The 21572-nt window shown below is 36.9% G+C and overlaps 1 protein-coding gene and 1 non-coding gene across 4 annotated transcripts in view; one reads left to right on the forward strand and one right to left on the reverse strand.

The window, feature by feature from the left end:
• Positions 1-21572, forward strand: part of Nyap2 (neuronal tyrosine-phosphorylated phosphoinositide-3-kinase adaptor 2) — a 252225-nt gene that overhangs the window by 133873 nt on the left and 96780 nt on the right. For all 3 annotated transcript variants that reach the window (XM_074071867.1, XM_020151544.2, XM_074071866.1), the window contains exon 5: positions 12857-13954. In XM_074071867.1, the coding sequence (XP_073927968.1) occupies positions 12857-13954 (1098 nt within the window). The remainder of the gene's footprint in view (positions 1-12856; positions 13955-21572) is intronic.
• Positions 17582-17688, reverse strand: LOC141422820 (U6 spliceosomal RNA). Its single transcript, XR_012447542.1, has one exon. It is a non-coding gene; the product is annotated as a U6 spliceosomal RNA (small nuclear RNA).

Genomic DNA, 21572 nt, shown 5'->3' on the forward strand with positions numbered 1-21572 from the left:
GTGCACACATATCAATATATACATACACACAAATGTACACGCATGTATCATATACATAAAATCAAATTTGAGTTAGAAAATATATTTGAGACTAGGTTTAGAGCTATTCCTCTACATTCTCATTAATCAAAATATTTATAAACTGAAGTTTAAATTTTAGGTTAATATTCCAACCTGATATTTAGATATTTAGGATGTGGCCTGGGAGTTGAAAAAGACTTGCAATAAATACTCTCAGGTCTGATAATGAAATAGCCTAAGTAAGCCATAATGTTCCTCTCCTTTCTAACATTTAGGACTACAATTCATGTCTTTCTGGTAGATTTTCATTGTAAAGAAAGAAAAACAAATCTAAATTTAATGCTAAAACCAAATAATAGCCTCTGGAGTTGTCAGAAGTATTTGAATAAGGCAAGGTTAGACACACAAATAGCCCCACAACTCTATTCAAGTCAAGGAGGCTGTGACCTCCCAGAAATGTTGCTCCAGTGTGACCCACTCCTACCCTACGTGTTCTAAACCCTACCTCTGAGATATTTTTCTCTGAAGTTACTGTGGATTTCAGATCTGCCAAGTAACAGGAACCAGAAAGTGCAAAGCTTATGTGAGGCCTTGGGTTCAGAAGCCATTTTTTAATGGATCTTTAGATTATGCTGTATCTCATAATCACTAAGAGCTAATCTCCAAAACAGATCAGTGCCTGATGCCTTTCTTTAGTGAGAATCTGATCAAGCCACTCTGGCCTGGATAGGACTATTTTCCTCTCTGAATATAAGAAAGTGAGAGGTGCTTATATAAAAGACCTATTAAAGAGAAAAATGACTAGGTCATTTGAACTAAATAAAAATTATGCAAAACAAAAGAAGATCCTTTCTATTTTCCAGCCCAACTTTTCAGAAAAGTAAGGGCATATTACACAGAGATGATACAATATATGTAATATCAAAAAATGAATTATGTAAATAAAAAGACTACATGTTTATTACATGCACATGGTAGAAAACTTGAGAATGTCCTTGGCACGTGTCATTTCATTTTCCTACAAGTATTCTCTTTCTGTTTTTGTAATCTGTTTACAGTTTTCATAAATTTGAGAAGCACAGCAATTAATGTCTCAATGTTGTTTCCAAAACCAAGAGGTCTATCTTTGATTTGGGAAAGAGTTTGTACACTGTTGGAGTTTGTGCATTGTCTTTCATTTTCCTTTTTGTTTGTACTTTAGTTGCATTTTTCAATTAAAACGCATCCAAGGAAAATCATGTCTTTTTAAAAAACAAATTTAAGATGAATGGGAGATAAGAATGCCAACACTTAAGAGAAATATCCAGAGAATCCCAATCCTTAAGTAGTTTCTTTCTTAAGTTACGTTTTTCAAAGTAAACTCACTTCTGCTATATGGACATACATGACATATAAACCTAATGTAGAAGGAAAGTGGAATATTGATCTTACAGTTCAATGAACATAAAATCTATATTTATTTAGGCAATCATTCATTTTACAATTTCCTAAAGCTGGTGGTTCTTTGGTATTGGCACCATTAATTTTTATAGCTCTGTGCTAAATAAATGTGAAGTGTATGTGAAAGCATATGCTCTCATTAGTTTCTAATGTAGCCAGAGATTTTTATGGTGATAATAATTGATAATGGTATTGCCTCTAAGTTTTAAGCCTTTCCCATGTCCTAGACAATATGCCATATATCTCATATATAGTGCCTTTTTAAATCTTCACAATATCCTGTGACTAAGCATCACTATATTCATTGAGCAGTGGAATTCAGTGAGGTTTAAAGAGATTATTGTTGATGTTCCCAAGACTTCACAACTATTAAAGTGGGATTTGAGTTAGGGCTAACTAACTCATGGAAGAATGTTAGTAATGTTTTTGTTAAATAAATTGATTTAAACACTTAACTATATATTTGTAAAACAAACAGGCAAATCATTCTTTAACAGTATGATGACTAGAGTCAGATAAACTGGGTTCATAGTCAGGTTTTGATCTTGGACAAGTAATTCAATTCTCTAGAACTCAATTTTAATTTCTAAAAAACTGAATCTACAATACTATCTACCATATAAGGTCACAGTGAGGGTTACGTTAAATAAGCCCCCTAAAACACATTATCTGATACAAATATGTCTTAAGGGGAAACAACGTGATAACTTCAAAGTGCCCATAGAAAACGCATGGGGGTGAACACCCAATAGAAGCTCAGTTAATTTGGATTCCACCCAGGAGGATATTGTGCTAAGGAAAAGTAAATTGAGATAAAAATGGGATTAACGATTAGAACATTTCTCTAGTCCCTTGGGCAGTAAACCCTGCAGATGTCGAATCCCTGCAGTTCCATAGATACAGTGCACTGGGGATTATCCTTTGTAAGTGTGTCCTGGTTGTGATATAAAGATAGAAATGTTTGTGATCTTTGCAAGTATCTGAGGTCACAAAGGAAGCAGGATGAAATCCTAAAGCTGTAAACCATTTTTTAACCTCACTGAAGTTGTGCTGATGTGTGCTAACTTCTCTAATGAAACCATAACTTCAATAATAAAGGTATGTGACTACTAATAATAACAGTAATTATTATTATTGTAGCTACCATTTAGCAAATGGTATTTTTACTTTATTTTATTTTGTTTTATTTGTCAACTTCCTTTCACTGTAGGCAGAGATGCTGCAAGTGATAGCCACTGTGAACTTGTAAAGATAACTAGCCAGATGACTTCAAAATATCGGGTGAACATTAGAGAGATTTGAGTTGGGACTTAAAGGATGGGAAGTGTTTTATTTAGCAAAATTGGTGGAAGAATGAAGGAAAATGTCTGAACAAAGTGTGAACACACACTTATATAGGAAGTATGAGGAATAATGGATGTGTGATTTAGCCAGAGTGAAAAATTTATTTAAAATGCCAATAAAAAGGGATGAAAGTTAAGTTTAGGGATTATTAGAGGCATAGCATGCTATAAAAGAAGTAAGAATCCTACTGGCTGTTATTCACTGTGTTATTTCTTTATACTGCAGAGAGATCCCAAGTGTCACTTTCGTACACAGGCAGGATAAGCACTGCAAAGGAATTTTAGAGTCTTGTTTGTTTCCTACACCCTGCATAGGTGACATATTTTGAATGTCCTTGGTATATTATGTTTTATATCAATGAAGTCAGTTTTCACCAGGAAATGATTCTTGAACCCCTGACTCATGGTCTGGGACAAGACTTAACAATCATTAGATCTTACATGTCTTGTGATTTCCCTCTGCTCTGTTCCTTCTTGACCCCCTTGGACCTTTCTTTAGAGTCTAAAAGAATTAAAAGTGGAACATTTGAATTTTTTTGCCTCCTTTTTTAGTGGCTAAAATAGTTAACTCCTCTTGATTCCTCTGCATAGAAAATTTGAGTATTCCCTCATTGACCCCTCTCTCATTCACACCTTCACTTCTTTTGTAGCTGTTCCTACTTTTTGTTGGTTTCAATCATTACCTTCTTGCCTTTTAAGTCAAACAATGCCTAAGGAAATGACAAGGTTTAGGGTTTCTAATGGCTCTTTAGGATCTTTGGAAAATAGCTGAAATTCTAATGCTGACTCTTAGAGTGTCTAAGATCTCTCGTTCATTCAACAGTGAACAAATATTTACCATGGTGCTGTGATATTTCAGTCAATTTAACTCAATGACTAGGCAAAGATTCAGTTCTATAGGGCACTACTCACTGTTCTCATGGAGATTATAGTCAAAGGGAGAAAAGGAAAATACCTTCACAGTCATCTAGAAACTCATATAAACCAAGAAGAAAACAAAAGAAGTATCCAATAGTGATAAGTGCTGGTTGAGTGATCATGGAAGACTTCTCTGAAGAGATGACATTTATGCTGAAATCTGAGTGATACAAAGAATTAGATGTAGAGATAGTTCCCAGCTAACAATGTACATGTACAGCTAGTCCCTAACTTAACAATGGTTTGACTTACGATTGTTTGATTTTATGATAGTGTAAAAGTGGTTCATATTAAGCAGAAACCATCCTTTGAATTTTGATCTATTCCCAGACTAGTGATAAATGATACTCTCCCATGATGCTGGGCAATGGTAGGGAACCATGGCTCCCAGCTGGAAATGTGATCAGGAAGGGAAAGAATGGATATTCTGTACTGCACTGTGCTGCTAAGCTAGGTTGTTAAGTAGGTTAGGTGTATTATAGATTTGACTGACCATATTTTCATTTTATGATGGGTTTATAGGGGAAGAACTACATCAGAACTTGAGGAGTATTATAAAGGAGACATGAACATTCCTGGGAGCAAAAACAAACGTGTTTCAGAGAAACCGAAATATTAATGGTTAGACTTTTGGGGGGACTTTCCAAACAACAGGATTCTGTAAGGGTTTTAAATGAACTATTCATTTTCTCATTTGATTCTCATGATCAGCCCTATAAATATCTCCTTCTTATAAAAGTAGTAGTGGTTTGAGAGCACTCAGTGAACAGTATGATAGGATTGGGACCCCCATCTGTCTGATTGCAAAGCATGTTCTCTTTTCACTGCACTTTGTCATCGTTCTCTCACCTTATTGTCTGCTTTTCACCTCTTTCAGGTTATGGAGCATAATATCTTAGTGTACTCTGCAACTGGGATCACCCCTGCAGAATAGCCCCTCTCCCTGATGGATGCATTGCCCCCAAATCTTCTCTCTACTTCTTATAGACTAGAGTAAGGGATGCAAGGGCAGGTAGACTGAAAGCCTGTGCAAAGTCACCATTTTTGTACTATATATGTGGGCTGCATGTAATGGGTATCCCATGTCTAGAGCAGGAAAGAGATTTGGAAACAAGATACTGTGCTGGTATGGAAATGTCAAATTAGAAACTTGGGACCAACACTGTGATCAGAAGATTGTGTTTCCTTGAGAAAGCTGGCCAACTGCTCCCACATTTTTCACAAAATGGTGTTCATGTAGGGAATTTGTCCTGGAATAGGATTGTCCTTAATACATAAACTCCAAAACTCTATCTCTTCAGATGTCATTGTAACCAAGTTCAAAAAAGATGGGTGCATGAATCCAAATTTTACTTTGCTAGTTTCTTATGAAAAACATATGTACATACACTTTGGAAATTAAAATTATTACAAGATGTCTTGGTGAATCTGAAGTTTGGAAAAGAATGACTCATAAGAATTCTGGCGGTAGTGGCTTTAGGCTCTTCCAGCATGCAGTACCCATCTCTACAACAGAGATGTAACAGGCCACCAGAGCTCCTGGTAAATGCTGTGAGAGGCCACCAGATTTGCTCTGTGATAATCCTAGTTTTTCATTCCCTGCATCTAGCAGTCTCTACTCTCAGTTTGGTCTTTCTGTACATGTATTAATATCTTCAGTTTTATTTCAACACAGTCTTTTTGACTAGAAAGTGTGCAATCTCTTTTTATATCTCTTCACTGAATCATCCCATGGTGAGCTTATAATATTCAGGAAGCAATCTTTCTTCCTTAATTTTGATATTCTGGAAGGATGATTTCTGTATCCTCTGGGTACAATGTGTACCCTAGTTCTATGAAAATGACAATAGCATTTGTCTATGAGATATCCACATGCACAGGAAATTAATTTTGGACTTTTTTTCAGTTACCACCTGCTGTATAATAAGCCAACCCAAAATGCCATGCCTTAAAAAAATGCAAGTTTATTATCTCTTATTATTCTGTTAGTTGTCTTGGCTTGTCTGGGTGGTTTTTTTGCCTTATGTGACATTGGTTTTTGGGTTATTGTTTGGCTATACTCAACTGGCAGTTGATACTGGTTGAAAGTTTGAAGAAAGCTTCACTTCAATGACTGGACCATCTTTCTTCTCTACAAGACCTCTTCTTATGACAAGACTGGGTTTGTTCATAGCGTTTTGGTCTAAGGGGTTCTTACACGGCAATTGACTTTCAAGATAGAGGAAGTGAAAGCTGATAGTCTTGTTCTGCCTGAGACCTGGTATGTCACTTTCACCATATTATATTGATCAAGATAAGTCACAAGGCCATCCCTGATTCCGAGACAAACAGACTCTACTTACCTCTTCTATAGTGGAATACATATGGGAAGGAAGGAATTAAGTGTGGCTGCCTTTGAAGACTGTCTATCACAATTTGTCTTTTAGCTACAATATTTCCAGTAGGCAAAATATCCTCACCATTGCCCAGAAGTTTCACTGCATATGACAGCAGTTTGAAATCTAAGATTTTATCATCTAAATCAGGCAGACATGCCATAAGCCTCCTTGAGTGCAGCTTCTCAGACAAGCTTCCTATTGTGGTTCCTTATATGGGAAAGTTTGAATGAAAGGCATAATTTATCTCTACTATACAACCCCAAATATCTGGGCATATCAGGAACAAGAAACCTGTAATGTACAGCTTTGTTTTTTAAAAAATAATATATTACTAAAGGAAAGGAAGTACGCATAGAATTCATGTCACATAGCAACTCAGAAGTTCATTTGGATATGTGTGGCCAGATGTCCCCACCTTGAGGGCAAAAGTATTTGTTTATTAGTCCAGTTCTGCTACTTGGTTTAGGTTCTCTGCAGCTCTTGATTTTGTTCCCTTGGTTCTGGAATAAACTCTCCAAATCATTCTTTCTTGCCTGTAAGAAATGTCCTGGTGCCAGGTAAATAGTTTTCTCAGCTGACTTGCAGCCTCAAAATTTTGGGGCCCAAAGTCTTTTTTTAATTTAAATTTGGAGCTGTCTTTGGCAAGTTCAAGTTGACAAACCACTGTTATGCTTTTTTGTGGGCTTTCAGTGAATCAAGTTTATACTCTATTTCATTAGTTGAAAGACAGAACCACAAGTTGCTCTGTGACAGGCCCATCTCTCCTTAGGAACATGATTAGGTATTGTGGAAGAACTTACAAGATTCTTAAAAACCCTGTGTTCATGACCTGAAATCTTTCAGAGTTCTCGACATGGGATCTTCTAACTATTTCCATAATTTGATTTTTATCCCAAGACCATATTTTACTGGTGGTAGGGCTCTGGATTTGACTTTTCCCTACAGCCTTTTTTTTTTTTTTTTTGCAAACTTTTACTTCCCAGAGAAGGCTTCTGGGGAAATAACTGCATTGGAACTTGTCCCCTCCACTTCTGCTTGAGGATTGAGCAGTTCCTTCTTTATTACCTCTCTCTCTCTTGCAGCTTTATCATTTGTAGGTAAAGCAACTATACTCACACTTTCACATTCTTGTGTAAATCTTTTTAGTAGTTCCATAATTTCATTAAGTACATTTTGCATTTTCTGCATTACGACAGTTAACAGTTCTCTGTAACAGCTCTCACATGTTCCAATGCTGATGCACCACAGTCTAGATTCAGATATGTATAACTGCATAATTAATTGTAACAAGATATATGAGCAATGATCATATTTGTTCATAATTCTGGGATTAAATTCAGTAGGACACACTGGGAATGGTCTTTCACTTGCCCATCATGATTCTTATCTCATCTGGGATGACTCAAACACCTCGGTATTGGATGACTGGGGCAGCTTCACTGGGCTTATATGGCTGGATTTCATTTACATTGTTGATTCTGGTTGTTGGTTCTTTTCCCCATGTCTAGTTTGGGTTTCCTCACATGATGGTGATCTCTGAGATGTCAGACTTCTTACATGGTAGCTGGAGTCCATGGAAGGGTAGAAGCTGCCAGACTTAGGGGAAACAGAAAGACACTATTATTTAATGAAAACCTATGTGCATGTAGGAGGACAGTTCATGGAGCTGTTAATGGAGACTACCAATAAGAAAATTTTGTGGTTTAAAATTCTTTAAATATTCTTCTTTACAACATGAAAGAAATACATGTGCTCTAGAGAATGTTAATGTACTTAAATATTATTTCTAGAAATAAACTTTACCCTATGACATGAGATAAACTGATATTTTCTAATCCATTTGAATTTATTTTTAATGCAAGTTATAGACTTTAACTCTATTTTCTCACTAGTAGGTTGAGATGAGTAATGCAAAGAACAATGGTTTTGACTGAAGTCCTAATTGTATATTTAACAGAAGTGAAAGTAAACGAAAATGTTCTTCAAAGTAGTTTTCCCAATATTTTACATATAAAGTAAGGCAGAGAAAGTTTAAGCCACAGTTCTTTTACTCTAATTCAACGATCAGACCACACTGCTTTTGTTTTGCTTTACTCAAACATTAATTTGAGTTCTCTGCTTTTATTGTTACCAGACCCAGGACTGTAACATGGGTTCTACAACTTCAGACTCACTTTCTTGTTCCTACTATAAACAGACCCAGGACATTTGCAACTTCTTTCCCTTAAGGAACATCTTAATTAAAAAAAAATGTGGACAGTATTGTGGGACTATTGATAGTGAAAATAAAATTATCCCTCAAAGCCATGGAATTGTGGGTTGTGAAGAGAGAGTTACTGTGAGCGCAATTCTGCCAAAAGTGGGAAATGTGTCTCACCTTCACATTCATCTGTCCCACTGTCATGTACTTGGACATTATTACCCTTTAATAGAGTCACATTTCCCAGACTGAATTACTCATTCAACTATAATCTGTATAGCAAGATATGCAAAGTTATGGTTCAATAGGGATGGCCTGAGAATATGATTTAAAATGATCACTTTATACTGTATGAAAAATAATAGATTACTTTCCTTTTCCTTCCATTGCTTTCTGTATTTAAAAGGGTATAAAATATTGAGTTTAAGGTATAAGGATTTCTTTTAACACATTGTTGATAAGAAATTCATACTTGTTTATTGATAGTTATGTAGTTTGGAGTGAATAATCTTTAACAGTCTTTCAAATTCTGGGACTCTGTGCCATGGAGTGTTTCCATGAAGGAAAATACTGACCTATGTTTTATCTCTTCTTCACCTCTTAGGTCAAGAACACTGACAGATACTAAAGCCTGATCTTACATTACATGAGTTTTAATAAGAAAAATGTTTTTCTGAAGGATAGGTTGACAAAGGACATGGTGAATTTCCAAAATTAACTGTGAAAGACAGATCATCTAGGCATGACTGAGAGCTATGCCTAACCTTTGTACTCAGATACCTCATTTCAAAAATGTCACTTTCTGCTTATTCAAAGCTACTGTCATTATACTATTTTAAGTATTAAAATTTGTGTTCTGGAGCTGAACAGGAATTATTGCTTCTATCTTTGGGCTTATTAAAATAATTTGAAATTCATTTAAGAAGAAAAAGCACCATTTTATTATGGTTGGATTTGGTTCAGTGTTGAAATCTGCGATGCAATTTTCATTGCCTTTTATTAGCACTATTTTAACATCTAGAAATATAGTTCAAGAATATTTTAAGTGCTTTATAAAGAAATTACGTTTTCAAATTAATTTTTCTTTACTTTTTAATTCCCTATAGGGATTAAAGTAGAATTAATTATGGAATGATGTTCCCAAAATTTCAGATTTTTCCTTATATAGATAAGATAATCTTAAAAAGAAAAAAAATTTAAAACACATTTTCATTGGTTTACCAGATGACACATGGCAAATAAAAAGAAAACCTAGTCATTAGAAAAGAAATTGTATTCTGCTATGATTTTCCAGAGATGATAAGATTGTAAGTGGGGTGTGGAATGAATAGCAGATACTATCTAGGAATAGTCCCCCCACACTAAAATTGAAAGAATGGATCTGTTTGTTCATTCTGGGTCATCTGAAATTTACTTAATACTTTATGCTCTAAATGATCCTCATTTTCTTATTTCAAAATTTGGAGCAATACTAAGGGGATGATCAAGAAAAGAACTGCTTGAATTATATGAATCCAACTGGTGAAAGGGCATTCTTGGGTGGTTATCCAGGGTGAACACTTCTATATATAGTAGGAATGTGCTCTCTGTGACACTGTTGCAGGAGGTGAGGGATCGGGTGGCTGGCATGTGAGAAATTTAAAAGGCTGCCTGGGAATGAGTTGTATTAATTCATAAAATAACAAAACTAGCTAAAATATTCCAATGTTCCAGGATAAAATTAAAACATGCTCATCATTCATCTGTGAAGTATCTTTACACAGGGATTAATGAGTATACTGTTGTCTTAGGTGACTCTGGCTTCCATAACAAAATAAGTGGGTAATTTAAAATATAGAAATTTATTTTCTTGCTATTTTTGAGACTAGAAATTCAATATCAAGGTGCCAGCATGACAGGTGAGGGCTGTCTACCTGGCTTGTAGATGAATGCCTTTTCTCTGTGTTCTTACATGGCAGGACATGGGTAGGCAGAGAGTCTTTTATAATCATATCATGAGGATCCCATTCTCATGACTTCATTCAAACCCATCTCTCAAAGGCTCCATCTTTAGATTCTATCATATTGGGTGCTAAAGCTACAACATATTTTTCTGTTGTTGGGAAGAACACAATTCAGTTAATAGCACCTGCCAGTTTTGATCATCTCACAGTCACTGTAAGTCATATGTTACACTTCTTTTCCCTTGTAGACCATATCTATCATTGGTTTAATCTTGAAATTGTCATCATGGTGAAAATGTGTTGTTCAGATTCCTCCTTATGAACAGTAATATACCTTAATTATATTATCTTGTGGAATAGAAACAACTTCTTTTTCTTCTATCATTTCATAGATATAGGAGGTCTTTCTTCCATTTTTTGTTTCTTTAAACAAATAAAATGAAGAATCGTTTGCTCACATTTTGAGTATAACTGAAACGCTGGTTTCACCCATTCCTCAGGCCACCTTCTAATCTGTGTGGGAAAGAGGGATGTTTTCTACAGGTTTATTAATCTATTGCTGCTTCTCTGAATACTATACTTAACCCAGATCTGCCATCCTTGGCTTATAATTTAAGAGAGATGAATGAAAATGCTATTGTAAATATGATTTTTCCCATATAAGGGAGTTACCCATCTTGTGGATTCAACCTAATTCTTAGCCTCAAATTAATCATCCACTCATAGTGTGCTTCACTATTCAGTTTCCTCTCCTGTAAGGATAAAATCCTGCCTCATACTAGTAAGTCCCTAGGACCCAGAAGTCAGTGGCAAATCTTTTTCCAGAGTTTGAATTAGTCTAGAGGATTCCTTGTGGTTAAGGATGACTGTAAACAAGCTTTGAAGAATAGTCTGGTGGGTTTTTGTTCTTCTAAGTCCCAATCCTTTCAAAATACTTCTAGCACTAAGTCAACCTTGTATATAGTTTTACTTTATTCTGACTCATTTTTTGTACATAATCTTATATTTAAAAAAAAGTTTTCAAATTTATGGCAAGTTAGATGGTATAGGGAAGAACTAGTGAAGTTTTGGACCCTCTTACACAGGGCTTGAAAGTATTTTTCACCCCATAATATCTCTAGGTTTTTTTACTTTAGGCACTAAAGGACTTCACTGCTATGAGTCCTTTGGAAAATGACATCTAGTCTTTGCTGGTAGGTGTTGAAGGAACAGCCTAGATGTATTAAAAAAGTCGATTATTGTAGTGAGTACACTCATCATCATGGGCACAATGAAACAGAATAAGTGAAATCACAAATCACCTAGCAAAATGAAACACATAGTCACTTCTAACATGTTTGATTGGTTCTCTTTTCTTGAAGACATAATTGATGTATAGAACAGCCACCCAACTAATCCTTAAGCACTTTCCTTTCCTGTAGTAATTTTTAGAAAAACTCCTATGTTTTAAGCTGTTCTACATGCAAAAAACAAAGGAGAACTCAGGTGTTTCCTGATTTGTGACTTAAGATTTCTCATAGAGAATCCTGATTACTTTCTCCTCAAGGTTTGCACCTATAAGCTATCCTGTCAACTTACATTGTATGTTTCTAGCTTAAGCAAATACATCCTGTCACATTGCATAACAGTGATAATCATTATAATCATATATCAACACAGTGAGATAATGAGATAATAACAAGACTCCAGATCATTGCCTGCATGCTAACCAATGTATTTCATATACAGACATTTGCCAACTTGTTCCACCTTACTGAATGGTGTCAAAAGTTTATGTTCTGTCAATAGGGGAGTTTCCAGCAGACTGGGGATGCAATGGTACACATATTCTCGGGAATTTCCGCCTATTATTCTCAAAGCTTATGCATCATTTTGGGCTATTCTCTTTTAAAACTCTCTAGAGAGTCCTGATGTGTCTGTGGAACATATCTAATAAATTTCCAAGACAACATTTGGGATATCATAAGAGATTTTATGAACAAAACCAAATATACCATAACCAACAGTATCTGCAGATGTGGGGATTAACTTATCTAGCCTCCTAAGATTTTACATCAATTTTCCCTGAAGTATCAGATCCATCTTCATAGAAGCTATTTATTTGAATCATGACAGAGATTAAGTAAGTCTAGTAGGCTAAGAAATTTTTATTCTAAATGAAAGCAAGACGTGATCACGTTTAACTGCCACATCAGAAAAGGACTAAATCTCTGTGCTATTTTTGTGACCATTTGTGCTGACACTACATTCTTTTATTCTACTAAGCTTCTCACTTAATTCTTTATGAAGTTTGTGATTTTGTTATCTAACAAGTTTCACCTGAAACAAAGATTACATTTAGAAATTTTCAGAGAGATAAATAGTCTTAGCTTTAATGCATTTATCATTGTTGACTTGTTGATACAATTAGTCTAAAGGTGAGAATTATTCTCCTTTTACCATCATGTTTTTCTATGGGAAAGTCTGTGTGGTTGATTTTTAGTCAAAGCCTCAAGCAAGAAGTGACGTTGACCACTCCACCAACCAAAAGATTGTAGCAGTAACTCAAGTGCAAATCATTTTTGAATGTTTTCCTGTTATATTCACCTATTTTACTTTACTGTTTTTTCTCAGTGTCTGCCAAACCGAGGCCCCACAGCGATGAATACTCAAAGAAGATTCCTCCACCAAAACCAAAACGGAATCCAAACACTCAGCTTAGTACATCTTTCGATGAAACATACATCAAAAAGCATGGCCCGAGGAGGACATCGCTCCCACGGGATTCCTCCCTGTCCCAGGTCAGCAGCCCCGCGGGAGACCCAGAGGAAGAGGAGCCAGTGTACATCGAGATGGTGGGTAACATTCTCAGAGACTTCAGGAAAGAGGACGATGACCAGAGTGAGGCTGTGTATGAGGAAATGAAATACCCCATTTTCGACGACTTAGGCCAAGATTCCAAATGTGACCTTGACCATCACAGTTGTTCTTCGCAGTGTGCTACTCCCACGGTGCCTGACTTGGACTTCGCCAAGTCCTCTGTGCCATGTACTCCGAAGGGTTTGCTTTGTGACATCCCCCCGCCCTTTCCCAACCTGCTTTCTCATCGACCCCCACTGCTGGTGTTCCCACCAGCCCCTGTGCATTGCTCCCCGAATTCCGACGAGTCTCCGCTAACCCCACTGGAGGTGACAAAGCTTCCTGTGCTGGAAAACGTGTCTTACATGAAACAGTCGGCTGGAGCGTCTCCATCCTCACTGCCATCTCACTCCTCCGGCCATGCGAAACTGGAGAAAGACCAGACCGGAGCCCTAGGACCTGCTGCTTCTGCAGCTTCTGTGCTCTCCTCGTCCCCTCCGCCCCCTTCCACCTTGTACCGAACCCAGTCACCCCACGGCTATCCGAAAAGTCATTCCACCTCGCCCTCGCCGGTGAGCATGGGGAGGTCCCTGACACCCCTGAGCCTCAAGAGGCCTCCCCCTTACGACGCTGTGCATTCGGGCAGCCTCTCCAGGAGCTCTCCATCAGTGCCTCATTCAACCCCAAGACCTGTGTCGCAAGATGGGGCCAAGATGGTCAATGCTTCCGTGAACACCTATGGCGCGGCTCAGAGCGGCTCCCGGTCCAGAACACCCACGAGTCCTTTGGAAGAACTCACCAGCCTCTTCACCTCAGGGCGCAGCCTGCTGAGGAAGTCGTCCAGCGGCCGACGGTCCAAAGAGCCAGCAGAGAGTAAGTGTGACACCTCTATGCGGGCCCAAGGTGTAGGGTGTGACCTAAAAGAAAGCGAAGAGCAATACACACAGGCAGAGCCGGAGCTGGGAGTGCATGGCCTTCACTCCTTAGGGCTCCAATGGCAAAATGCAAAATGCATCTTAATGCAATGCGAGTTGCAAGAACTAAAAAAAGCCACAATCTGCATGAGTGTAATATATCCTATTAAAAAGAAGAATCATGGTTTTCAGGGACGAGTGTATAAAATCGAAATTCTTGCAATGGGCCTGGAAAGTGTAGCAGAGAAAACACAAAACACTATGAAAGTTTTAGGTAAAAGCATTGATTTGGAGGGAAGAAAAATGAACCTTCACATCCAGAATTATTAAATATCAATACTTATCTTTATTTTATATTAAAAGACTGCTTGAGCAAGTCTGTATCAAAAAACCTTTGCAGTAAAGAAAGCAATTTGGAAAAAAGTTTAGAATCTTTTTTTTAAACACAAGGAATGATTACCTCAGCATACTTCCTTTTGTTTTCTTTTATTCACTATAAACTAGAATAGACTTATTGTTTCACTTTTAAAAACCCATGACAATTCACATCTTATTTTTCTAGCACACTCCTAGATCCACTTATATGAAAGTTACTAAAAAATCAGCAAGTTGGTGAACACTCATTTCACCACTGAATTTCAAAGGTCAGGAGTTTCTCCAAAAGGGACTAATCTTTTTATGCACCTTACATAAATTACTTCACAAGTATATTAAGGGAAGTCAAAACAGATCCAGGCCAATTTTCTCCATGTCCAGTTCATTAAATTATACTAGTTTCTTTTATTCAAAAATGCCATAGGCACCTAAACCAGCAATTAATTATTTGCATCTCAAATGATCCCACCACACAATTTTGATATCTACTCATGTGGTCATTCTGAGGACTGTCCCAAAAGGGAAAGAAATCCTAAATGGTTTTGATGAAGATAAAAATGACATTCTTAATTTTCATGGGTAGTTACAAGCCACTTTGCCTACCGTTCTCTGTTTTTACCTAGAGAGATTTATGAAAGAATTAGTTAGTCAAATAATCCATCTCCAAAACATTTCATTTACTTAACTGAAAGGCAGTAGTTTCTAATACTTCAGGCATGACTGGAGTTAACATTTATACATGCATACATAAAATTATTCTAAATTTTTTTAAGAATTAAAATTAGGAGCAACCTCTCTATAGAGCAGTAGTTCTCAACTAGGGCTATTTTGCCCCCAGGGATATTTGGCAATGTCCAGAATGATTATTGGTTGTCACATGGGGGTTCTACTTGCATCTGTTATACAGAGGCCAACAACTTACTGTGCACAGGATCACACACATACACAGAGAGAGAGAGAGAGAGAGAGAGAGAGAGAGAGATGGGCTAGTCCACATCAAGCACAACACATATTTTATTGAAAATCCTTAACTGCTCATGTGAAATTAATAGAAGATTCATCTTAGAATTGGTGAAACTATCAAATTTTCCCCCTACCTATCCTTTTCTTTGGAGAATCCTTGGGTGGGTCCAGCTGGCAGCTGTGCCAGTTAGCTATAAAAACTATATGTAAAAGATATGATTAACTAATGAAGTTATTTCAAGAAAATTCCATCTGTTAAAATCAGTCTATGTGCTATAGTCACAAATTGTCTATCTGACATTAAAACAAGCTTTGTGGGCTTCTAAAATAAAACCTGTGTGTAAAAAGTGACCAGGCTCTTTATGGCTTTTAAGGAGCCAAGGATTAGATTCCTTTCCAGGTGCTATTAACCATGTAGCAACCCTTCAGAGAAAGGGAATGCCATGAGGTCCATATAGCCTTGTTATCGTTCCCTAATTCAATAGGAGGAAGGAAAAATGCAAATTATATAAGTGAATAATCAAATTGCTATTTTTTGACACTAGAGGAAAATAGATATTATCATATGCTAAAAAAATCACAAGTGTTCTTAGAAACATTCTATAGTACAAAAATTGAAAGAAAATTGCCTATAATTGAGAGTTGACTGATCATTGTTGTTACAACTCTTCCATTTACTCTTACCTTTAGCATTTGTAGGCATCTGTTGATACTTTAGGAACAGAATAGATGTCTCATTTGTTTTTTAACACTTCAACAATTTTTTTACATTTTAGAGATAAAAGAAAGACTAGCCTGTCTATTTTCCCTTCACTGGAAGAATCAGTTTGGATAACTTTTTAGCATTCAATCTAAAACAAATATAATCTTGGTTTTAACTAAAGAAATCTATGTCAAATAAAACTTATACCTTTCACCCATATTTTTAAGTCATTAAAAGGTACATCAAATGTTAACAACTTCATGCCTTAAAGATTTACAATTGTTGATGGGTATTAGACAATAGGAAAGAGATAAAATAAGACAAATGTGTTAGATTACAAATAAATTTCATTTTGCTTCAAAATAGCTTAAATATCGTCCTCACATTAACTGTTAAAGGAGCCATTTTTCCCAATTGCTGCAGCATTGTAACATATTTTATCATGATTAAATGTGAGCATTTGATAGTCTCTATAACTCTAATAATTTTTCTTTTATTTGGTTACTATTAATATATGTTTAAATTTGTGCAGAGAGAGATATTGTATGAGGCATGCAAGAAATGGTTAACTCCTACATTAACACTATACATTTTCATGATCATCTAAGAAGAAGGCCATGATCATCTAAGAAGAAGGCCATGATCAAATATATTTTATGGCAAACTTTAGAAACACAAATGATACCAATTTTCTGTCCGTTATGTTTGTCTTCCCTTCACGTGTTCTTATTTTACAAATCCCTTTTGACTCTGACTTGAATCATTAGACCACTTAGGCTATGGATGAGCATCTTAATTTAATAAATTGCATACCATTAATCAAGAGATTAATTGCCAAGACCAAATGGAAAACAGAGGACACTTACTTCTTAGTCATCTTGTGCTGCTGTAAGAGAATCCCTGAGACTGAGTCATTTATAAGAACTGAGATCCATTTGGCTCATGGTTTGGGAGGCTGGAAAGTCTAAGAGCAGGACCCTCTCGTATCTGGCAAGGATCTTCATACTACATCATCTTATGGCAGAAGGTGGATGAGCAAGGGAAAACAAAAGCAAGTGAGCAACAGAGAGCCAAACTCACTTTTATAACAAATCCACTCTCACGATAACTAACCCACTTCTATAAGCGGCATTAACCCATTCATGAGCACAGAGCCCAATGACCTAACCCACCTCTTAGAGGTTCTACCTCCCAACATTGTCACAATGGGGATTAAGCTTCTAACACATGAATTTAGGCTTTGCTAGTAAAGCCACCACTCCAACTGACTCTTTGGTTTATTAGCATATAATAGTTTTTCAGAGGGATCCATAGTGACATTTGCATATGTGCTTATAATATATTAACTAGATTCACCTCCTCTATCATTCTTCTTCATCCTCCTTTTCTTAAAACAATTTCAACAGGTTTCATGGTACAATTTTCATACATGAATACAAAAATACATCCACCACTTTTTGCCCTTCTTCACCCTTTCCTTATGCCCTCCCACTGGTATCCATCCCGAACAGAACCTATTTTACCTTCCTGTCCTTCACTTTTTAAAAAAATATGAAACACTTCAAGAATTTGCATATCATTCTTGTATAGGGGTCATGTTAATCTTCTCTGTATCTTTCTAATTTTAGTATATTTGCTGTCAATGTGAGCACCTGTCCATCCTTTTTAAAGTGTATATTGATAGTCCAAGGGTGTGTGGGGGTTACCTTGGTATTTCAGACATGTACCATGTACATATCACATATCATTCTTTAATGAGATTAACACCCAGTTACTCTTTCTCTCCCATTATTCAACAGCTTATGACACATTGCTTTGTATTACCTTCATACACAGATGCAATGTTTCAACATTTTTCAGTTCTCTTCCAACTAAATCTTAATAATTCAATTCCTATAAGAAATCTTAAATAACAATATTTTTTAATTTATAAAACTAATGATTTGGGAAAGACATTTTTAAAATATACTTTGAATCTATATTTTTATACAGTATACATTGTCCCATTTTTAGGAAAAATACTGAAGAGTCTCCTAATATGCTCTGGCTAACTTGATAATTCAGGGCCACTGTTGTGATAGTCATTGGGTGCAGAAAGAGAGGCCTCCATGGTAGAGCATTGTTCCAGGTCACTTATAATAGCAGTGTGTTAGTATTAATATATTATAATCTCTGCTAGGATGGTCTCTGGGGCTGCTTAAGAGTACAGAGCCCTCTTCTGCTATTTAAATTCACTTGCATTCTTCTGTCTGTTTCTTGTGGTTTTCCTGTCTTCTCACTTTTTTGGAGGTAGTTTTATTGATGCATCTAGCCTTCCTCCCCTTTTTTACCTCTTATACTCTCCTTTTACTCTTTTCCTCATTGAATATCACATTATTACCCAGCTGTGGACCAGGAAATCAGGCACTCAAACTCATCTCAGGAGTCTCTCAACTAATTAAAGTGCCCCTACATTCAGTGTAGGAACTGTGTGATCTTTGCCTCCAAAGCCACTTTAACTCATCTATTAGGGTTTGAATGGAATTCCTGGATTTACATCTGAGGGGTCCAGAATGTCAGCTTCCCCAAAAGAAAGCTGCCCTGAGAAACATGTAATGATCATTGCTTTCTTTTAGAAGGCACCACACATTGTGTTTAGCTTACTTAAAATATTTTTTCAGTGAAATTTAGCAAAATAGTTTAAGGGCTTTATTTTCCTTCCTTTTCTTTCCTGTGAAAACAGGTGCTGACAAAGAGTGGGTAGGTATTAAGAAGCAAAAGGGAAGAATGGAGACAGAAAGTCTACAATTATTTTAGAAGTCTCATTTACAATGAGAATAAAAGAACCCTCAGCCTGTGACTGAGGCAGGACTTCTGATGCAAGGTGACTTACAGCACCTGGCCAGAACAGGGGGTTAGAGTTCAGACCTCTGTAATTCCAAAATTCTTCCAAGATATTTGAGAGTCAAGATATATCAAACCACCTGAGAATATCTCATAAGATACCGTGAAGAATTACAGAAGACCCAGCAGGATCAAAGTCCGTTAGCTTGGCTAAACATCCTAAATGAAGATGAAACTCTTTCTGGACATTTCTCCTACTGATTTTTGGTTGTTCCCCATGCTTACTGTCTCACCAGTGACCTCGACTATTTTTGCCTTGACAAGGCTGTCTATTTCCAGTAGCTGGGACAGGCAACTGAGCCAGACCTTGAATTTGATGTTGCTCTCAGTCCTGGACCTTGGGGACATGCTCAGACTCCAGAGAAGTTCCTTTGGTAGCTCAAGGCAGGGAAGGCAAAGGATATAGACAATATAGGTAAATGGCTCATATTCCTCTTGTGTCACATTCATCTAGATATTTTAAAAAATATAGCCTCCTAGATCTTATTGTAAAATGTTTCTGAGACACTCAGTGGGTTGAGCAGGAGATGGAACTATTTAACAACAGTGCCTGGTAACATTGATGTCTCTATTAAACAGCTCCTCAATGACATACAGGTAAATATTAGCAACACCATTTATCTGTGCGTAAGCAAAGTCTATAATACTTTGCTTTCCTGTAACAAAGTAAAAGACAGATTTTATGTAAGAAAAGGAGGGAGACAGAAAAAAGAAAATACAGAGAGCTTTGAAGTGTGTGGATACTGTTTTTCTTTCTTTTTCTTTTCCTTTTTCTTTCCCTCTCCTTCCCTTTGCACCCCTCCCCTCTCCTTTCCTATGTCTGCAGCTCACAGAGAACATTCAGAGTGATCCGATGGGTCAACAGAGAAGCCATTTCACCACCTACCGATTCTTCCAGAGATCTTGAATTTAGCAATGGAGCCTGTGGTGGGTTATCTGGGAATAAAGTCCTCTCTTGGTCTTGGTTATGACAGTCCATGCCACTTCCTTCATTAGAGTCCCTCAACACTTAACACCCTCAGACAGAGTACCAAGCAAGGAAACCGGAGGCTCACCTGCCACAGCCCCCAACCTAGATGTTCATTAAGGTGAATCCAAGCCACTTGAGATCTAGCCAGAATAGGATGGTTCACTCAGATGGGGCTATGGCCCAAAGGTATGTTTTCTCAAGAGTGCCCTCAGTCATATTATCTGGTCAGTGCAGAAGAGCAGTGGGAACACAGGAAACTTGAGGGCAGTATAGGATGTTGGAAGTCTTTCCTGTTGGGCACCAGAAAGATGATATGAAGGCATTAGGTGAGCCTGGAGTAGTCTCTCCACCATGTCTGAGTCAAGGATTTTAGGAGCTGGGTCTGACAGTGTTAATAAGGAAATGAGGTTATGAAATTCTCAAAAACTTCCTCTGCCTCAAGCAGATTTCTCTCAGATCGATGCCAAGACCAACTAAGTCCAGAGCAGGAGCTATGAAGGAATCCAGTAGTGAAGGCAGCAGCCAAGCCATCCCTAGGGAATACTTTCTTTAAAATAGTAGCATACCCCCTACTTTCATGTCATTTATGCTACTCTAGACACTTCTAAGAGTTTCTGTATATTCAATCCTCGTAACAGTGTTCTGGCCAGGTGATATTAGCATTGCCATTTTAAAGATGGAAGAATCAGAGGACCAACTTACTCAGGCCTATATAGGCAGTAAATCTGGGATTTGAATCAGATTATTTGATTCCAAAGTTTCTTGAATTATTGTTACTTTTCTTGATCAGTCTTTTCAACTTCTTTCTCTGCCCTATTGCTATTAAAATCCACTAGCTGTCATAAAAACTCTAAAGGCTCATGGTGTGACCACTCCCAAGGATATCTGCTTAAAAGAGGAAGTGACATCTATATGAATGGCATGGACTAATTAGCAGTGGTCATCAGTTTAGGAAGAGTGTAGCAAATTTTTGCAGCAACCTCCAAATCTCCCTTCAGAATGTCGGTTACTGCAATAGTTCTGATTCAAGGTTCTGAGCTGTGTCTGAAGGCATGCGGTCTGCCCAGTGAGCCTCAGAAGCACAGAATGATGTAGTCAAAGAGATGTGAGTGCAGACCTCAATGCCTCCAAGTATAACTTATATACGTGCTGGACTGCCCAGTTTTCAGTACTGACCTGCCCACTAGATGAATCTCAGGGCTATAGGGTTTTTGTCCTTGACTGCTTGCATCTTGACTGTAACTAATCAAAAACTCCAGCCAAAGCTCAAAGGCAATGAGATTCTTCACAACACTGGTCTAGAAACTGACTTAAATAAAAGAACTCCAAAAGGACATTTGTAAATGTTTCTCAGTAACTCCTTGTTTCTCTACAGATTTTTATTAACATGTAGTTAAAGAATTAGACACTTATCCTTAACATTAACTATATAGATGCATATATATATATTCATATATAGCACATATACTTCTTCACGTATGGGCTTCCTTTTAATTCCTCTTTTTTAAAGCCAAATATATTTCTTTTCAGAATGATGAGATTAAATCAAGTATAAGTAAAATCCCTTGATTTTGAAAATGCATGTGACTCTTTGGTTAATTGGGATCATGACATTGTCAGTTTCTCCTAAAATTGTAATATCAGATCACTGAAGAAGACATAAGTTCATAAATAATTGCTCAC

The sequence above is a fragment of the Castor canadensis genome, chromosome 4 (genome assembly GCF_047511655.1).
Source record: "Castor canadensis chromosome 4, mCasCan1.hap1v2, whole genome shotgun sequence".
Classification (NCBI taxonomy): domain Eukaryota; kingdom Metazoa; phylum Chordata; class Mammalia; order Rodentia; family Castoridae; genus Castor; species Castor canadensis.